Source organism: Camelina sativa, chromosome 2, assembly GCF_000633955.1.
Source record: "Camelina sativa cultivar DH55 chromosome 2, Cs, whole genome shotgun sequence".
In the NCBI taxonomy this organism is placed as follows: domain Eukaryota; kingdom Viridiplantae; phylum Streptophyta; class Magnoliopsida; order Brassicales; family Brassicaceae; genus Camelina; species Camelina sativa.
This window is the reverse complement of record NC_025686.1, coordinates 15,433,255-15,451,275: the sequence shown is the minus strand read 5'-3', so window position 1 is coordinate 15,451,275 and position 18,021 is coordinate 15,433,255. Positions and strand designations below refer to the sequence as shown.

Genomic DNA, 18,021 nt, shown 5'->3' with positions numbered 1-18,021 from the left:
CTCTCGGTGGTAAAACACCTTAGATCTAATCTCAACCTCTCGGTCTGTTGACAGCATTAAGAATACCAACCTAGAAGGAAATCTATCAATCACATACAATCAAACTAAGGCATCCTAACCGATCAAGAACACAACATCATCTATCCCATCCCTAGAAACTTTACTACACTACTCGGACATAATAACAAGAAACATAACAACAAATAAGAATGAAAATTGCATTATAATAAACGGTAGAGTAGAGTAGAAAGAATACATGATAGAAATCTAAAAAAATGATAAAAAGTTATGAATTAAAATGTAAAAACAAAAGGAAAAGTGTTTGAGTCGCTCAGTTCTCTCACAGAATCTCTCGCTCTCTGGTTTGAAGGTCTGCGGCGTGCTCGTTTGCGAGATAGGAGAGGAGAGGTTTATATATGGAAACCCCTTTGACCTAGTTTCCCAGACCTGCCCGATGGTCTACTCGATGGGGTACACGAGGATGAGGTCAGGTTACACCTCAGGTAGATCTTCGGGTGTTCTTCTTGCTCTTGGATCCTTCTCGATCGTGTTGGGGTTCGAACTTGTTCTTCCAGCTTGATGGCTCCTTCGGGTACATGCTCGGGTTTGTCCTTGTTTTTCCCCCATTTTAGGCTCTTTGGCACATGTTTTCATCCAAAACATGCTAATGCAAAAATGCAACACCCTAAATGGTCTAAAAGTGAATTCCTACAGTAAATGACCTAAAAATGCTAAGTTAGAGGTATGAACAATGCAAAATATGGACAAAAAAGGATGCTAAAAACATGTAAATTAGAGAGTTATCATTGACTTCTTCCAACACCGTTAGATCGTTTAGTGGATTAGCAGTGAAGATTGAGTTGAAATAGCTGGCTATGGTTGATGCGATTTGATCCTCTTCATGGAAAAAAGTTCCCGATTCGTCTTCAATAACAGTAAGTCTGTTGCGGGCTCTTCTTCCTTTGGTAGTAGCATGGAAGTAGCCCGTATTTCTATCACCGCTTTGCAGCCAGAGGATTCGTGAGCGTTGTCTCCAGAATAACTCTTCTGCTTTGTATGCTTTTTCCAGTTTGGCTGTGAGATCTGCAATGGTGTCCGGGTCTGGGACTTCAGCAGAGAGAGCTACCTCCAGTGCATCTTGATATTCCTTGATTTGGAGAGCATTGTTTGCTTGTTGTGACTTTGTCCATTGCACAATAAGATGTCTGCAAGCATTAGTTTTATCTAAGACCGTAGGGAGTTGAGGGTTGCTCCAGGCCTCTTCCACTAAACTTCTGATTTCAGGGTTACTTCTCAGACGTCTATCAAAACGGCAAAGACCCTTTCTTTTCTTTCGCGAGGTGTCGAAAAAGGTGATGAATGGAGGATGGTCTGAACCTTCATAGCGCAGATAGGAACACCATCCTGATGGGAAAAGCTCTGACCAAGCTGCATTGGCTAGTACTCTGTCCAGCCTTTGACGCACAAAGTGATCATACCGCATACCTCGCCAAGAAAGAGGGTTTCCTGAGTGCTTGACATCCCATAATCCCATTTGTGAAACAAATCGTCAAAATAGGAAGAAGGATCCCTCTTGCCTCGGTGGACCTCCCACCTTTTCCGAGTTATCAAGGATGTCGTTAAAGTCGCTGGACAAAGTCCAAGCAGAGTCTCTTGATTCGCCAAGGGCTGACAAAGCTTCCCAGAATTCTGTTCTGTTGTCTCGTTGTGGTGGACCATAGACAAACGTCAAGAAGAAGGAGCGTTGCTTGTGAGTAATTTTGGTATCTATAAAGTTTGTATTGGAAGTAAGAACTTCCAAATTTATATCTCCTTTCCAAAACAACGCTAATACTCCACTTAGACCAACAGGGGGAGTGTAAAAAAATTTGCGTATCCCATCCAGTTGAAGACCTTCGAGACATAGTCATCTTGGTTCTTGGTCTCCATGAGGAACATTACATCCGGGAAAAGGGAGAGACGGATTTCCCAGAGTCGACGAACTGTGAAGGAGTTCCCCACTCCTTGACAGTTCCAGCTCGTCATGTGGATCGGGGGGATACCAAAAATCCACCCTTCCTGAGTTTCCATTTGGGATCAGAACTATTGCCGGAGCATTACTTATCCCTGGTGTTTGACATGAGACTTAATTTTCAACTATGTTAGGCTCCACAGTGGTTAACTGTTCGGGTTCAGAGCATAACCTTTTCCTTGGTGGATTGGTGCCTCTGTTTGGTGCTCTTCTTCGCCTGTTGGTTCCAGTTTGTGGGCTGGCAGTTCCTCTTGTTCGATGGAGAGGAGGTTTTGAGGCTACTCGTCTTTTTTGGTGGGTAGAGGAGGTGGATGTTGTCTCTTTTGAGATATTCCGTTTCCTTGGGGCAGCAGGTTTCTTGGATGGGCCTTGTTTTCTAGCTTGGGCCTTTGAGGTTTGGGGCCCCGATGGATTTGGTTTCCTCCCGGTTTGGTCAGTCGACTTAGATGGGCTCACATTGCCTAGGCGCAGGGAGGTGTGGATTCTTCTAGAGATTTGTTCGGGTTGGTCAGCAATTTGTTCGAGTGGATACATGGGATCACTCCGACGGAGGTCATTTCCAGATCTTTGTTCCACTGGTGAGAATAAACTTTTTTGGGGATAGACTCCAAAGGGATTATCATTGTCCACTGTATCAGCATATTGGATCTCTATGTCATGTAGGCGGCTTGATCCAGTGCTTGCGCCTTCTCCCCTATGGCTAGTTGCTCCAATAATCGCCTGTGACAGACATTCCAAAGCAGGTCGGTGTTGGGATTGGGTAGTTCCGGCCGTCGCTGGAGAATGAATATTGGCCAGATTGTGAGGGGAAGGGAGTTCTCTAGGCAGCAAGGGAGGGGGGGGTGTTCAGGATCGAGGCCTGATGCAAGTTTGGGACTGGTTGTAAATCCTCATAGCTGTTTCTGCGCGGTGTTTCTCTGTGGCTGCCATGGCGGAGGGAACTGTGATGAGTTGGTGAGTTCCGTTGATCCTCACGGTGTCTGTCCCCTCGTCGGTCTGAAGGGTAATGAGAGACTCTGAGGGATTGTGATCGGGAGCTATGGGGAGAGCGTCCACGGTAGTGGTGTCTGGGTGGACTTTTAGACGCAGATCTCCGTCCTTTAGAGTGGGGCGGAGCTCTGTCTACTGACCGTTGACGGGGTGGTGGTGCATTGAGGATGTCATGGGCTATGATTCGACTGGCTTCCTCTTGGCGGCTGAGTGGAATAGTTTGGTCTCTTCTTTTGTACTCCTGTTTCTGGAGCTGATTGTGTCTTGCTGAATCCAGTTTAGCCTGAGTGTTCCGCTGGTTGATTCCCAAATGATCCTGATAGGGTTTGTTTTGTTGCTCGGGAGTTTGGTTTTGGGGCAATCTCTTTTCTCATGGTTCAACGAGAGACAATGGAAGCAATGACGCTCGAGTTTTTCATATTCCAATTCTACCTTGGTTATTTCACCTGAAGGGAGACGAAGAGGAACTTCTTTTTCCAAAGGTAGTAGACCATTTACCTCCACTCTAAGTCTGCTGTTAGGGGCATCTTGACCAATGACGGGGCCTATTTCTTTGCCAATTGTGCGGACAGTCTGGCTATCCTATAGTAGAGCAGGAAGCTTGTGGATGGTGATCCAGAAGAAGATTTTGGAAGGGAAGAAATCAGAGATGCTTGGTTCCCACGGTTGAAGGATTAACATCCATTTCTTAAAATGGTACAGAGCTGCATTTAGGACAAGATCTACGTCATCCTTCGACTCGAAACGGAACTGAAACATCTCTGGACCCAGCTCACGGCCTTGTACTTGTCCTGAAAGATTCCAGAGTTGGGGCAAGTATTCCACTATGGCTTTTGCTTTTTGGATTTTTGGGTTAGTTACCCATCCTCTAAGTGTGAACCTGTTTTCTTCGGCTAGGGCAGTAGTGTCTCTGTCAGGTATCCTTACTGGAGAACGACGTGGAACCTTCAACGATCCAGCAACCCATTTACCTTTGTCGGAACTAGAGAAACGGTGCGCCATTCTGGGCTTGAGTTGGGGATAAGACTTACAGAGTGAGGGAGTGAAAGAGTGGTAGAAGTGTAAACACGAACCGTAGACGATGTGGTATGGAAGGATGACGTTGTGGAGATGGAAGTAGGATCTGCAAACGCGCAGTAAGGGGAAAAAACAAGATTCCAAATGAAGGCAGGGGAACTACAAGAGTGTAGTAAGAGGAAGTACAGCTCGCCGAAGATAGGTATACCGCTAGAGCTTGGAGGCGTGGAAGCAGCTATCGCCAATAATACCCAAATCTAAGATGGATCTAGGGTAAAGGGATAGTGCAGCCTCCATACCGTCGTAGATAACTGAGCCTACTAGCAAGAGAAAGTAAAACAGGGTGAAATGGCGCTGTGACTAGGAAGAAAGTAGGTCATCGGAAAAGTAGCTACGGTGGCTGGTGCTTTTAGACGGTGGGAAAAGGGGTAGGTATGGTGGAAAAAGTCATCGTAGAAAGTTGGTAAGGCTGCCTTGGGGATAGTGCCTGTGAGCTTCCTAAGGTGTACAGACAGTTGACTTTTTTGTCTCCAATTTTTACTAGTTGAACTTTGGATGGTAAGTTTAAGCAATACAGATTTATAACAACAATTAAGTGAATCATTTTCTTTTTCGTACGTAGTACTGGTAGTAATACTAGTAAAAAACCGAAAATATGTTTTTTCATCACAATTCACAACAAAATAGAAATCAAAGTACTTACAGATTCTCTTAAAACATTTATTGAGAAAATCCTGAATGGAAAGATACTAACTGATTCAACGACGATGGATTCTGATTTACGAAATAAACATGGAGAAAAGAAGAAAACCTTAATAACAAAGTCATGGGGAGTACTAGTTTATTGCTTTGTCTTTGGAAGGTTTCAATTTCAATGTTGTCAATGCCATGATATCAGAGCCGGCCATGAGTACAAGCAGGACAAGCAGGTGCTTGTGGCCGTTAGACAAAGACAAAACAATAAACTAGTACTCCCCGTGACTTTGTTATTAAGGTATTTTAACTTGCGGCCCATAAATACTCAGCGCCGGCTCTGCATGATATTTAGTTACGGAAGTTTGAAGTAGCTGTGTAATAAACTTAGATTGTTCGTTCAGTTGGTATAATAATAGTACTAGTTATAATTTGTGCTTGTTGTTATGTTTCGGCTCAGTTGAGCATTTTTTATCATGATAAATTGATAATGTGTTTGAGTAATGACATTTTAACGTCTCAATAAGAGTAATACTAAAATAAAAATCCCACCAAAACAAGAACTCCATAGTATTGATCAACTAAAATTGAGAAGATCAGAACATAACATGATCATATATCACCTTACATAGGTTTAAAATACCAAAAAGTGTATGGCACACCAAAATAGAACCCTTAAGTATCATACCATTTGTAGTGACTGATTCTCAAGTCACCCACACATTGAAAAGTTAGTTAAGACCCAAGACTTAAGATTGACTTCATATTTTTCGTATTATAAAATACCCCAAGTTGGATTACATCATTTTTAAATCTAAGCTGGGTTTAGTCATTGGTTAACTCATACCAACCTTTACCTTTAATTTAGCTTTTTTGACTTTACAGTTTTCATTATTAAGAATTTTTTCTTATAATATTTAACCATGCATAAAAAAATTTGCATGTCATTTAGCAGCTTAGAATCATGTATCTCTTAAAAATATTATTCAAAAATCCAGCAAAATGTTTTGTTCATAAATCAATCCAAAAGTAATCATAGGGAAATTTTTGATTTTAGCTTTTGAAATACAATAAACACCACTCTTAGTTAGCGTTTCATATATGAGTGTCGTTTCATATACAAGAAACACCACTCTTTCTGCTCTTGGGTGGAAGTTGCTGGTGATGATAACCTCTGTAGATGAGTGTCGTTTTTATTCCTGAATTTGAAGCTCATCGAGGTGGTTATGTTTTGCTCCTTGTTTCTGTGTTGCATTTCCAAATCTGGAGGATGTCGGATTGCTTCTATATGGCTTCTATCTAGGCACTATTTGACGCAACAATCGTCTTTGCCGCATCTGGAAGTGTTTAATGAAGTTCTTTTTCGAACCTTTACTTGTCAGGTTATGAAGTCTTGATACTTTATTCGAGAGATCATCTCTCATTGTGATAGGAGGAAGCAATTGTTATTGATGGGTTGGCCGTGTGGCAGCATTGATATATCTTCTTCGTAGAAACTTCAGAAGAAAAGATTGTTTTTGTTTGTTTAAACCTAGTGTTTATCTTGGTGATTATTTGTAGAATGCATGTGTTCTTAGTAGTTGGTTTCGTTCTCTTTCACTTTGGCTTTAAAATTTTTTGTTTTGTAATTTAGTTGGTTCTATTGCATAGGCTTAGTGTTTGGGGATTTCTAGTTCTTCTCCAAATTTGACTCCGGGGACTTTTCTTTCGTCCGCTGGCTTACCTTCCCTCGTTTGGGCTTTAGGCTTCGGGGATATCTTTGTCTTCCACCGGCTTAGTTGTATTCCAAAATGTATCTTTTCAAGTTTATTAATAATATCAGATGACAAAAAAAAAGTTAGCGTTTCATATAGTTTTAAGTGTTTTGCAATATGTATTGAAATAAAATATATCTAAAAACAATATTTTCGATTCGCCTTTGTGATGTTTTCAGTAGGATATTTATATTTATAGATTTCACTTTAGAAAAATTTGGAACTCAGTTCCGAATCATTTGATGGATTAATTCTATGTCAATTAATTATTTTTTTGCACAAGAATTAGAATTGATGTGATGATCATTTCCATATTTTATCAAAAACAATAAACAGTTCATCATTAGTTAGTTTTCGCATAAATGTAAGATCAATTCTAACTCATTGCCATATTTTTACCTAAAAAAAAGTTTAAAATTAAATTTCTTCCAACCTATTTTGATTTTCATCTTCAAAATATAAATCTCTGTTTTTCTCTATAGTTGGGGATTTCTATTTCTAATTCACACTAAAATTGGAGAATTTTACTTTTAATTCTAAAATGAAGTAAGGTTGGAGAAAAAACTCTCTTCAAATGAAATTACTTTACTTTTTTAAAAAATAGATAAATGGGTTAGAACTTGGAACTGCTCGCATAAACTTCTTTCTAATTTAATAATGATGCTCTGCACTACTTTGACTTCTTTGACTCGAAAGGTGAGATTTCTTCTCCTTAGTTTAAAAGATAACATGGTAATCAAGTGATGTCTAATGATAATAAACATTAATCCTCAAAATATCATAACATTATAATTATACTAGCATTTGATCCGCGCTACGCGCGGAAGTTAGATGAGGGCGTTATTTTTACTTTTTCCGTCTGCTTATGTTGTTTGTATGTTTTCTTTTGCTCTTTTGTTATTTTTTTTTTCTGTACGTTTTTTTCAGCTAGTACAATGTAGTCAATTTTTTTATACTTAATAAATTTAAATCATCATGATCTTTTTTTGTTTTAAAAAAATATAGAATTAGAAGTTAATTTGTATAGTAATAGTTGTTGTCTCGCTTTACTCGTTACTTGTGCTTAATTAAAATTATTTTTCATTTTGTCGTTGGATTGTTATTTGGTATTATTATATGTGGTTGTAGGTAATCTTTTAATTATTTTATTATTTAATTAGTAACCTGTGCGAGTAGTTTTTTGTCAATAATTTTGTGTTTGTAGTGATAGGTTAGTGGTTTTGATTAAAAATGTTTACAAATCTCAGTTAATTACAATTCTGTTTTCATTGTTTTTTATTTCTTTTTGTGTTTCTGCCGTTTGGTCTTATTTTCTGTAAGCCTTAAAATTGTGTTGGCCTATTGGGTCTTTATTTTCTGTAAGCCATTGGGTTTTTTTCATTTTTTCTATCTACAGGACAGTAAGAGTTTTGAAACTATTTCTTTGATGCTTGTAATCCTTCTTCATTCATCCTTTTCATCGATGCACAATTTTTTTTTTGGGTGTATTTGGGTGTTTTTCTCTTTGCTTCGCATCTGTAGGGGATAATTGGTTCTCCCCTGATGTTTTTGTTCCAATTAAGTGTTAATTGGTGTGCAAATCTGTTTTTTTTTTTATAAATTGTTTTCTTCCTTTCATTTCCTATTTAATTTATCCATTGTTTTTGAGATCTAAGTTTTAAGTTTTGTTTCGGTTGGCCCCATAGTGTGGTTTTCGATTGGATGTGAATGGTGTGTAGCAAAATTTAATTTTTGCTTCTATTATGCTTTTTAAAAAAACATTTTGGGGTGTATATTTTTGTGGCCGGTTTAGTAAGTCATTCAGTTTAAGTCTAATGTGAACAAAATCTGGAACTCGAATTTCAGCATCTTTTCCTTCAACTAACGGTGTATGTATCTCTTACATTTTCTTCTATTTGGTGATGGTTTTGTCAATTTCTGGCGACTAATGTCAATTGAATTTTAGTTGTGTTTCCCTGATCCTCTATAAGTGTTTGTCTTTTTTTTTTTTTCGTTTGAGTTGTTTTTTCTTTTCAATTTTAAGTAGTCCTGTTTTTCGAAGCCGACAATTTTTATGATTTAGGTGTCCCTGAAGCTAAAGACCTCTTTGCATATGTCTATGTCCTAGTGGTCCTAATACTTTTAGACCTGTTTTTGAGATTGTTTGTGAGAATTTTCTTCAATATGTTGATCTTGTATGTTCTGTTTTTGTTGCCATGGTGGTGGACTATTTTTTCCCCCAATCGTTTGTATTCTTAGAGGATGATAATTATATTGGTGAACCTTACTGTTTTTTCTTAAGCTAAAAAATTAATTTCAGAGATATCCTTTAGGTGTTCCGAGATGAAAGAATAAAGAAAGGGAGAGACGCTTCAGGTCGCACACCGGCGGACGGCGGAGTGGAGCTTCATGGAAAAGGTTTATTTCTACATCATATAAAACATGTATTATTAATGGATTGAGCTTTTAAAGAAATATGAAACTGGGCTTTTAAAGAAATATGAAACAAAAGAATAGGAATAGTTTAGTGGGTTGTATCAAAAAATTGCGCTTATTAAATTGAGGGAGTGGCTGATGTGGCAGCACCAAAAGTGAGCAAAGTTAACTTTATAGATTAAGCAAGTTTTATAAAATCCTTTTAAAATACCGGAAAACACATATATAAACATAATAGTAAAATCTAACCCATGGTCAAAACCCAATTGCAATTTTCCATTAAATTAACTCCACTTGGCTAAAAAAATAGTCTAAAAGACTCTTAGTTGCTAAGCAAATTAGTTGTAAAAACAAAAAAAAAGAGCAAATTAGTTGTCATTGCAAAATACTTTCATATAAATTCGACAATATACAAACACTATATTCCCAAAAGAAAAGAAAAAAGAGTCGTACATCAAAATCAACCTTATTCTATACAATATATCAGTAAGTAAAAGTCCAAATATTAGCTCCCAAAAAAAGTCCAACTTAAAAAGTAATAACTTTTTCTAATTAAAAAATAAATATTGATATTGGTTTGTCCACGTAACATGCCATGAAGATTCTGATCATTGGGTTTGACGAAGCTAATTCTTATTACTAAAACAGTGAACCTGACGCGCTTTCAAAAGCGCGTGAACTCTCATTTCCCTCCCTGTATTTCGCAATTTCCCAACTGGCACAAAAGCACAAGCAGCATTCCCACTGTTCCCATTAATTCACACCTCTCTTACTCTCTCTCTCTCTCTCTCTCTCTTCCCTCTTTTCTCTCTCTCTACTCACTCAGTCAAACCCTAATTCCGATGACGGTACCTAACTCCGACGAAGGTGGTGACCGGAGTTTAACCGAGGTTATCAACTCTCTACTCGACTCAATCCCTAAGCTTATTAGCTTCAAGTGTAAATGGTCTTCAATTCGCGCCAAACTCGCCGATCTCAAAACTCAGCTCTCCGATTTCTCCGATTTCGCCGGCTCTTCTTCCAACAAGCTCGTTCAAGATCTTCTTGTTTCGGTTCGCGAGACGCTAAACGACGCTGTTTCTATCGCGGCGAGGTGCGAAGGATCAGATTTGGCTGAAGGTAAGCTCAAGACGCAGAGTGAGGTTGACTCGGTCATGGCGAGACTCGATCGACATGTGAAAGATGCTGAGGTTCTGATTAAGAGCGGACTGCTTCAAGATAACGGAGCCGTCGTCGTCGTCTCGGGGTTTTCGATTTCGTCGAAGAAGGAAGCTGTTAGATTAGAAGCGAGGAATCTAGTTATCAGATTACAGATCGGTGGAGTTGAATCGAAGAACTCAGCGATTGATTCGTTGCTTGAGTTACTTCACGAAGATGATAAGAACGTGATGATCTGTGTAGCTCAAGGAGTTGTTCCTGTTTTGGTTAGGTTACTTGATTCGTGTTCTTTAGGGATGAAGGAGAAGACTGTATCTGTAATTTCTAGAATCTCTATGGTTGAGAGTAGTAAACATGTGTTAATAGCTGAAGGCTTATCTCTATTGAATCATCTCCTTCGTGTTCTGGAATCAGGAAGTGGTTTTGCTAAAGAGAAAGCTTGTATTGCTTTACAAGCTTTGAGTTTGTCTAAGGAGAACGCTAGAGCGATTGGTTGTAGAGGTGGGATCTCGTCTCTGTTGGAGATATGTCAAGGTGGGAGTCCTGGCTCTCAGGCTTTTGCTGCTGGTGTGTTGAGGAATCTAGCTTCGTTTGTAGAGACCAAAGAGAATTTNTGGTACGTCTCTAGCTCAAGAGAATGCTGTAGGATGTTTGGCTAATTTAACGAGTGGGGATGAGGATTTGATGATATCGATTGTTAGAGAAGGAGGGATTCAGTGTTTAAAGAACTTTTGGGATTCTGTTTCTAATGTTAAGAGTCTTGAGGTCGGAGTTGTGCTTTTAAAGAATTTAACTTTGTGTCCTATTGTGAGAGAAGTTGTTATCTCTGAAGGGTTTATCCCTCGTTTGGTTCCAGTGTTGAGTTGTGGGGTTCTCGGTGTGAGAATCGCAGCTGCTGAGGCTGTTTCTTCGCTAGGTTTTAGCTCAAAAAGCCGAAAAGAAATAGGTGAAAGCGGATGCATTGGTCCACTGATTGATATGTTAGATGGTAAAGCCATTGAAGAGAAAGAAGCAGCTTCCAAAGCTCTATCAACTTTATTGGTGTGCACGAACAACAGAAAGAATTTTAAGAAGAGTGGGAAGGGTATAGTCAGTCTTGTTCAGCTTTTGGACCCCAAGATTAAGAAATTGGATCAGCGATACACAGTTGCTGCATTGGAACTGCTTGTAACTTCTAAGAAATGCAGGAAACAAGTTGTTGCTGCTGGTGCTTGCTTGCATTTACAAAAGCTTGTGGAGATGGATGTTGAAGGAGCTAAGAAATTGGCCGAGAATCTTGCCCGGAGTAAGATTTGGGGCGTCTTTACAAGGCCATAGGAGACTGCGGATACGATGTTAACCTGTATTTATCGGCGATTCTGGATTTTTTTTCCTCGTTTTCTCTATATGTTGTTTGATGATTTGATTGTTCATAAGGCTTGGCTGATTGATGTAGGGAGAGTAATTGCTGATTAGTCTGTAGACAAACAATAATAATATCTTTGTAGAGTTTGTAATCCTCTTATTTTAATTTTCTTTGTGAGCTAATCATATCAGAGTTTGATTTGATCCTTCAACTTTTTTTCATGCCCTCTAAAAACTTCTAAAACTCGATCCTTTCTCAAGTACTTGATTGGTTTTATCTTAATCTAGAAACAGTGTTGTGACCCTTCAGTGTCTGCAATTTGAAACTGTTTTTGTTGCATAATATGAGTTGGATTGTGATGGTATGTCCTGTCTGATAATGTTGGTCGAAAGCACATGGCAGTTGTTTTGTTTATACCTTTTTTCTCAAATATCTTCACGAAAATTATCAACTTGTTTATTTGTGGCCCCATATGATTGTCACAGCCGTTAAGTTATTTGGCACAATTCAATTAGTAAAACCACCAAACTGAAATCTGCACATGGATCTGTTTCTGTTGGTTCCTCTCTAACGACTGTTTTGTATTATGAATTACTCTTAATAAAGCTTCAATGGTGGGGACACAACACAGCACTCTTTATGGATTCCAGATTCTGCAAAAAGGAGTTATATCTTCAATTTCGTTTTCCTCTACAAAATGTTTCAGATCAGTTACAAATGACCTTTCTTACATTTATGTTGTTACATTTCCTCAAAGTGTTCTTAGACATAAAGATAGGGAAAATGTGTTTATTGAACAATGGAGATGGATCTGTTACCATCACGGTGAATGGAAAAAAACTGGTAAAAGAATTGTGATGTTTACTTGATACTATATAATGACTTGAGTTGCTGACTGATCAACCTGCTGCTGTGAATAGCTGATTGAAGCTCTAGATTATCCGACCACCATTGTTCTAGCCCGTGCGCCTCGTGAAACTTCTGTTTCCCTTTCGACATCACAAAAAGCTTCGCTGCTGCCTGAAAATTAGAGTTTACAATAGGACCATTGTTCTCCTTGTTGTTGTTCACTTCCCTCTTCTCTGTTACTCCATCTTGGTCAGTGTAGTGGCAGCAGATATAGTCACTATCATTCACATATAAATGAGGCACCCATTTTCTTAAATCCACAGTAGATTTCTGACTCTGCCCGTAGAAACTCGGTACCCAGTTCCTGAACCCTGAAGAAACATTGCCAGGAGAAACCTGTCCTTGGTTCCCATTTGGTATCAGAGGCTCGTTTTTAGGAGGAAGCATTGACATGAGTCTTTTCCAAGCAACACCAGCTTTTTCACCAATATTTCGTAAGCTCATAGCTAGAGATATAGAAGGTGGATTGAACAAATGAGCATCCACAAATAGCCCTTCTTTAGCCAAGGCTTTACCAACTTGTAATGCAAAACCAGCTCCTAAAGAATGACCCACTATACACACATTACTGCTTCCATATCTCTTTGCTACTGACTGCAACGCCTCCAGAGCGACGTTAAACCTCACAGAACCTTTAAGACTCTCCCAAGCTAAAAACCGGAGATCATCTTCAATGTCACGTCTCATTGTAAGACTCTTGAGTATCGTTCCTCGCAGCGCCAATACTGCTTTCGGTGCCCCGCTTGGTCTGATGACAACATAATCTGCCATTGCAGCTGCTCTGTCCCATTCAAGAACAGCACCAAATATGGAACCATCTCTCTGGTCGATCAGAGTATGTGATAACTTGTACTTGAATGGAATCCACCATTTAGGGGCGAGAGCGTTTTGCTCGTTTCGATTCTCTTGTCTGTCGAGTTCAAGCAAGTAAGCTGCTTGAATAAAGCATGCCATTACTGTCCTCTTGTAGTTAGGATCCTTCCTACACATAGCCATAAGATCAAATTAAAACCAAAAGGTTAAAACTTTGCATTTCATACTTGCAAAACAAAAATTGGTTTAGAGAAAAAAAAAAAAGACTAGAACCTCTAACATTACATGATTAGCTTCAGACAACATATACTAGTCAGCTAAACACAAACCAATGCAAAAAAATTAGCTTGTTCCTTGGTTTTAAAATGGTTCGTAACCAAGGATGAATTCAGATGCAATCACCAGAGCAAATAGATCATCATAAGGGTTGAAGCAGAGTATAAACATAGCCAAACTTAGAAACTATTTATTAAAAAACCTCACAGAAATAACATGAAAATGTTGGAGATCACACAATAATAAAAGGATAAGATCTCTGTAATTAAGACAACTGACTAAACTAACAAAAAAAAATTCATTTTTTTTGGATCTCTTCAGATCTAAAGCATAAAAACAGGGTTTTCCTGCAATGCTCGTTCTCAAAAAGAAAATAAACAGAACAGAGGAATCAAAGTTATTATTTACCAACTAGAGTTGATGAGATCTCTCCAGTTAGGAGAAGCTACGTTCCTGGGTCCGGAAACATGAAACGCGTAAGGATGATGAGCATCATCATCATCATCTTGCTTCATCACCACCGTCTTTGGAGTCATCGGCGAAGAAGCAACTGAATCCACCATCAACGTTACAGATTCAGTAACGTCTTCTTCCATCGCTACACGATTCGCCATCAAAACCCCCAAAAAAAGAACACCTTTTTACTGTTTTTAGGGTTCTTCAACGCAACTAAAGAAGAAGAATCAGAGCACTCTCTCTTAGTGGGTTTTTTTTTGTTTGGGAATAAAACTGCAAGTGGAGGTTTTTTAGAATTCGATCGGCATGCGAATCGGATTCAAGCGTTTGAAGTGGAAACAACAACAACAGCAAAAAGAAAAAGTTTAAGTTTTTAAAGATTTTTGTGATTAATTACCGAATAAATGATTTGAAAACGGCTGAGATTTGCGGATCTATCAAACGGTCATCTCCTTTTTGTTGTCGGCTTACCATAAAATACCACCTTTACCCTTTATAGTTTAGGTGTTTAAGGGTCTAGCTTCAGGGGTATAATAGGGAAGCAGATAAATTAGTCCACGGCGCTCCACGCTGTAGAGTTGATGCCAGAGTGCAAGCCGCGTATGAGAGAGTAGAGTGTTTAAGCTTCTTTTCACCTTTTAGTATTCCTTACGCTCTCCTTAACTTTGTTTGTCTTTACAGTTTTTGACAAGAGGTGAATGAATGATTTGTGTCGTTTTATTATGTGACCTAAAGGTCTGTTATTTATACAAGATACATAATCTACGATATGGCAATATCGAACTAAAAGGAAATCTAAATATATATGTACAACTTGATTAGCACGTTTTTCCTTAATACTTAATAGTTTTTATAAGTTATGGTTTCAATTAGAATCTGCTAATCTTAGTTTGCACTTTGCACATAAAAATCCCAATTTTTTATGACGGATCAAATCTTAGTTCCCACTAGTAACATTTTTGTGAGTATAATACAGAATGATATGATATGTAATTTTGTATCAACTCAAGTCTTATGCTTACCAAGAACCTTTCTTCTTCTTCTTCTTCTTCTTTTTTCTCTTCTTTTTATTGTTTTGCCTCTGTTTTCCCTTATTGCTTCTCTCTGTCTCTACATTGATGTCTCCAGACACTCCACACTCGTTACTATATTCAGCTTCAACAACACTGTCCTCCGGGAGTCGTATACCACATCCTTTTAATTTGAGCTGAGAGTAGTTATAATCAATGAGATGAAACTGTATATCCACGTGATCAACATCAGCTAAGGGAGCATTGCCTTCTTCGTTTAGAGGGAAACAACACTCAAATGTAACAAGATGACTACCCAACTTCGTTGTTGTAATGGACAATGGCAAATCACCGGAAGCCAAGTGGTTCCCAAGTGTGTCTATGAACCGACAACGTACCTGGATGAAGAATGAGTAACGACCAATAATAATACTGAGATCAGATGGACCGCAATCGATCACTACGCAAGCCCTGAATCTGAATGATGGTTGAGAGGATGAGATGTGAAGTAGAGGGATGGTTAAAGAGGTTCCAGTTGTACGGTGGATGAAATATGAAGGCACTTCTTCACCTATCAAGATCATCTGTTTGAAAACTGATTCTTGTCCGATCAGAGCTTCTTGATCCAAATTGAAGTAGTTGATGAAATTGAGCTTGACAATTGAGAAACAATTATCTAGAACGAAAGAAGTGTCGTCAACCTTTGTCGCCGGACTTGGACTATATTAAAGTTGAAGCTATCTTCAATAAATGCTCCGTAGTCTAGAAACTTAGCTGTGTCAAGAAGTGTCAAGTTAAAGATCCTTAGGGAAACATATTTTAGCTTGTTGCAATATGCCAGTATAAGATATTTGAGCTTATGGAAGTTCTCGATCCACCATGGAACCTCTTCTATTGATGTTCCTTCTAGATCAAGCGTTGAGATGTTGGTTGAGATATTGGGAAAACTTCTCAGTCTTGAGCATTCACTAAATTTTAGTATATCGAGTGATTCAAGGTTGATTCCTGTGGGAAGGGTTTCAAGATTTATGCACTTTGTAATACTCAACTCTTTGAGATTACTAAGATTTTGAATAGATGAAGGAAGCTCCACCAAACTTGAGATATCGGAGAGCCATAGCCTCGTCAAAGAAGTAGAGGCTAGCATGGTCATGAGGGGTGTAAGCGGCTGAACGAAACAAAACAAAAAACATTTAGAGATCCACTCTATACTAGAATTTTTTTCACAACTTTAAGAAATTTAACAACACCAACTTCTTCAAAAAGTTAGTATGATGAAAGGTTAAAGAAAACATTAGGTCATGTACATACCTGAACTCTTTTCCATAACTTTTGACTCTTCAACCCAGACATATTAAGTTCAGTGAGTTTTTTTAGATGTAAGTTTGAGGGTAAGTCTTCTATTGTTGTTTCCCACATATAGAGCTTTGAGATGCTGGTTGATATGTTAGGAAAACTCCTCAACCGTGAGCATCCCATGAGATTAAGCCGATCGAGAGATTCGAGGTTCATTCCGGTGGGTAAAGTCTTTAGATTTGCACAAAATGACATGTCTAGAGTCTTCAGTTTTCTTAGATATTGAATAGAGGAAGGAAGTTCTACCAAACTCGAGCAATACCCAAGATAAAGTTCCTCGAGATTAGTGGCCATAGAAAGATCTGGAAGTTCTTTCAAATTTCTAGATATGCCCAAATTCATATCTTTGAGTCCTGTGAGTGACTGAAATATAAAAAAGACTTTCACATTAGTTGAAAAGATTATCATTTATAAGGTCAAACAATATTGATTGCTCTTAAAAAAACTTACATGAACTCCTTCCCAAAGCTTCTCGAGCTTGCTCCTTCGCATTGTAAGCTTAACAAGGTGTTCAGGACGGAAGTTAGAAGGCAAACACCTCATTGGGTATCCGTCCAACCTCAATAGTCTAAGTTTCGGGGGGAAATAGTCGAAGCCTTCCGATAAATGCCATCTTACTTCGTTCTTATAGTCCCATTTTTTAATGTAAATTGTTATGAAACATAGATTATGCATATCTTTGAACGCACTCTCATGTATATGCAATTTATCAGTGTCATCAATGTCCAATGATATGCCCAAAACCTTTTCTGTACCCTGAAATTGTTATATCACCTCATTAAAAACAAAAAAAATAGCTTAATAAATAATACCTACAATTCATCTTTATCAGATAACATGCAAAAAAAACTTACAGTTTTATTTTGAAGTACTTTGTATATATCCTTCGGATCAACAAGGAATTCTCGTTCTCCAGGCTCATTGGACTGTGTACGAACAATTTCTTTTCCCATTTCTTGAAGTAAAGTGTGCATCTTCACAGTATCATGGTTTACATGTACGAGGGACTTATCAACAAGGGTTTTTAACCCTACAGTAACATCCAAGTCACTATCTGCTAACATCTGCTTGATATCATTAAGTTTTACACCATCAAAGAGGCATACAATATAACGAAATATCTTTTCATCTTTTTCGTTATTTAACCCGTCGTAGCTGATTCTTAGTGTTTTCCCAATTTTTCCGTTCAGCCTACTACGAAGGCTTGGAAACATACTTTTCCAGTCCTTTTTGTCTATACCCCGTAAATACAAACCCAAAACATTAAGACCCAAAGGAAGGTTACCGGCATGCATAGCAATTTTAGAAGCAACCTCCTTGAGACCATCTGGTGGAGATTTTTGCTTAAAAGCAGATCGACAAAACATTTCAAGAGAGAGTTCTTGAGATGGGAGACATACCTCATAAATATGAAAGATATCATGGGCCCTTAGAAGATGCTTATCTTTTGTAATTACAACAATTCTACTTCTATAAGATTAAAGACTTGAAGAATATAAGAACACCTCTCTTATTGATTTAGAAAACTTCTCAAAAACTAAATCTCTCAAGTCTCTCTAGTCTCATGGAACACCTCTCCATAGACTCATATATTTATATGTTTCATCTTTTCCTAAACCTATTAGGATTAACATATTACAACTTAAGACTTTAGGAACTTTTCCTTTTCCTATTCTATCTCTTAAGGCAACTTCCTAGGAGATAGCTTGTTCTTCAAGTTGGAATTATCCAACATTCTCCCCCTTAATTCCAACATGAACTTTGGGAAGCTTGATCTCTTCAACTCCAAGTAAACTCCTCATTTCCTTGAACTTAACC

General features: G+C 38.3%; 2 protein-coding genes and 1 pseudogene across 2 annotated transcripts; 1 reads left to right on the top strand and 2 right to left on the bottom strand.

Moving 5' to 3' along the window:
• Positions 9,613 to 11,591, top strand: LOC104725556 (annotated as a pseudogene).
• LOC104725544 (GDSL esterase/lipase At4g10955-like) lies at positions 12,035 to 14,246 on the bottom strand. Its single transcript, XM_010444215.2, has 2 exons — positions 13,790 to 14,246; positions 12,035 to 13,274 (listed from the first exon to the last, which is right to left on the bottom strand). The coding sequence occupies exons 1-2, from the start codon at positions 13,993 to 13,995 to the stop codon at positions 12,245 to 12,247; spliced, it is 1,236 nt and encodes a 411-aa protein (XP_010442517.1). The 5' UTR covers positions 13,996 to 14,246; the 3' UTR covers positions 12,035 to 12,244.
• LOC104725534 (disease resistance protein RPS6-like) lies at positions 15,524 to 18,014 on the bottom strand. Its single transcript, XM_019235327.1, has 4 exons — positions 17,058 to 18,014; positions 16,654 to 16,959; positions 16,159 to 16,566; positions 15,524 to 16,015 (listed from the first exon to the last, which is right to left on the bottom strand). The coding sequence occupies exons 1-4, from the start codon at positions 17,568 to 17,570 to the stop codon at positions 15,524 to 15,526; spliced, it is 1,719 nt and encodes a 572-aa protein (XP_019090872.1). The 5' UTR covers positions 17,571 to 18,014.

Bases quoted from the DNA above. Each gene is read 5' to 3' on its own strand.
- LOC104725544 (XM_010444215.2), bottom strand. From the start codon at position 13,995: ATGGCGAATCGTGTAGCGATGGAAGAAGACGTTACTGAATCTGTAACG. The intron at 13,275-13,789 runs GTAAATAATAAC...GGCTATGTGTAG, and splicing joins GATCTCATCAACTCTAGTTG to GAAGGATCCTAACTACAAGA.
- LOC104725534 (XM_019235327.1), bottom strand. From the start codon at position 17,570: ATGTTTTGTCGATCTGCTTTTAAGCAAAAATCTCCACCAGATGGTCTC. The intron at 16,567-16,653 runs GTAAGTTTTTTT...TTTATATTTCAG, and splicing joins AGCTTTGGGAAGGAGTTCAT to TCACTCACAGGACTCAAAGA. The intron at 16,016-16,158 runs GTATGTACATGA...TGTTTCGTTCAG, and splicing joins AGTTATGGAAAAGAGTTCAG to CCGCTTACACCCCTCATGAC.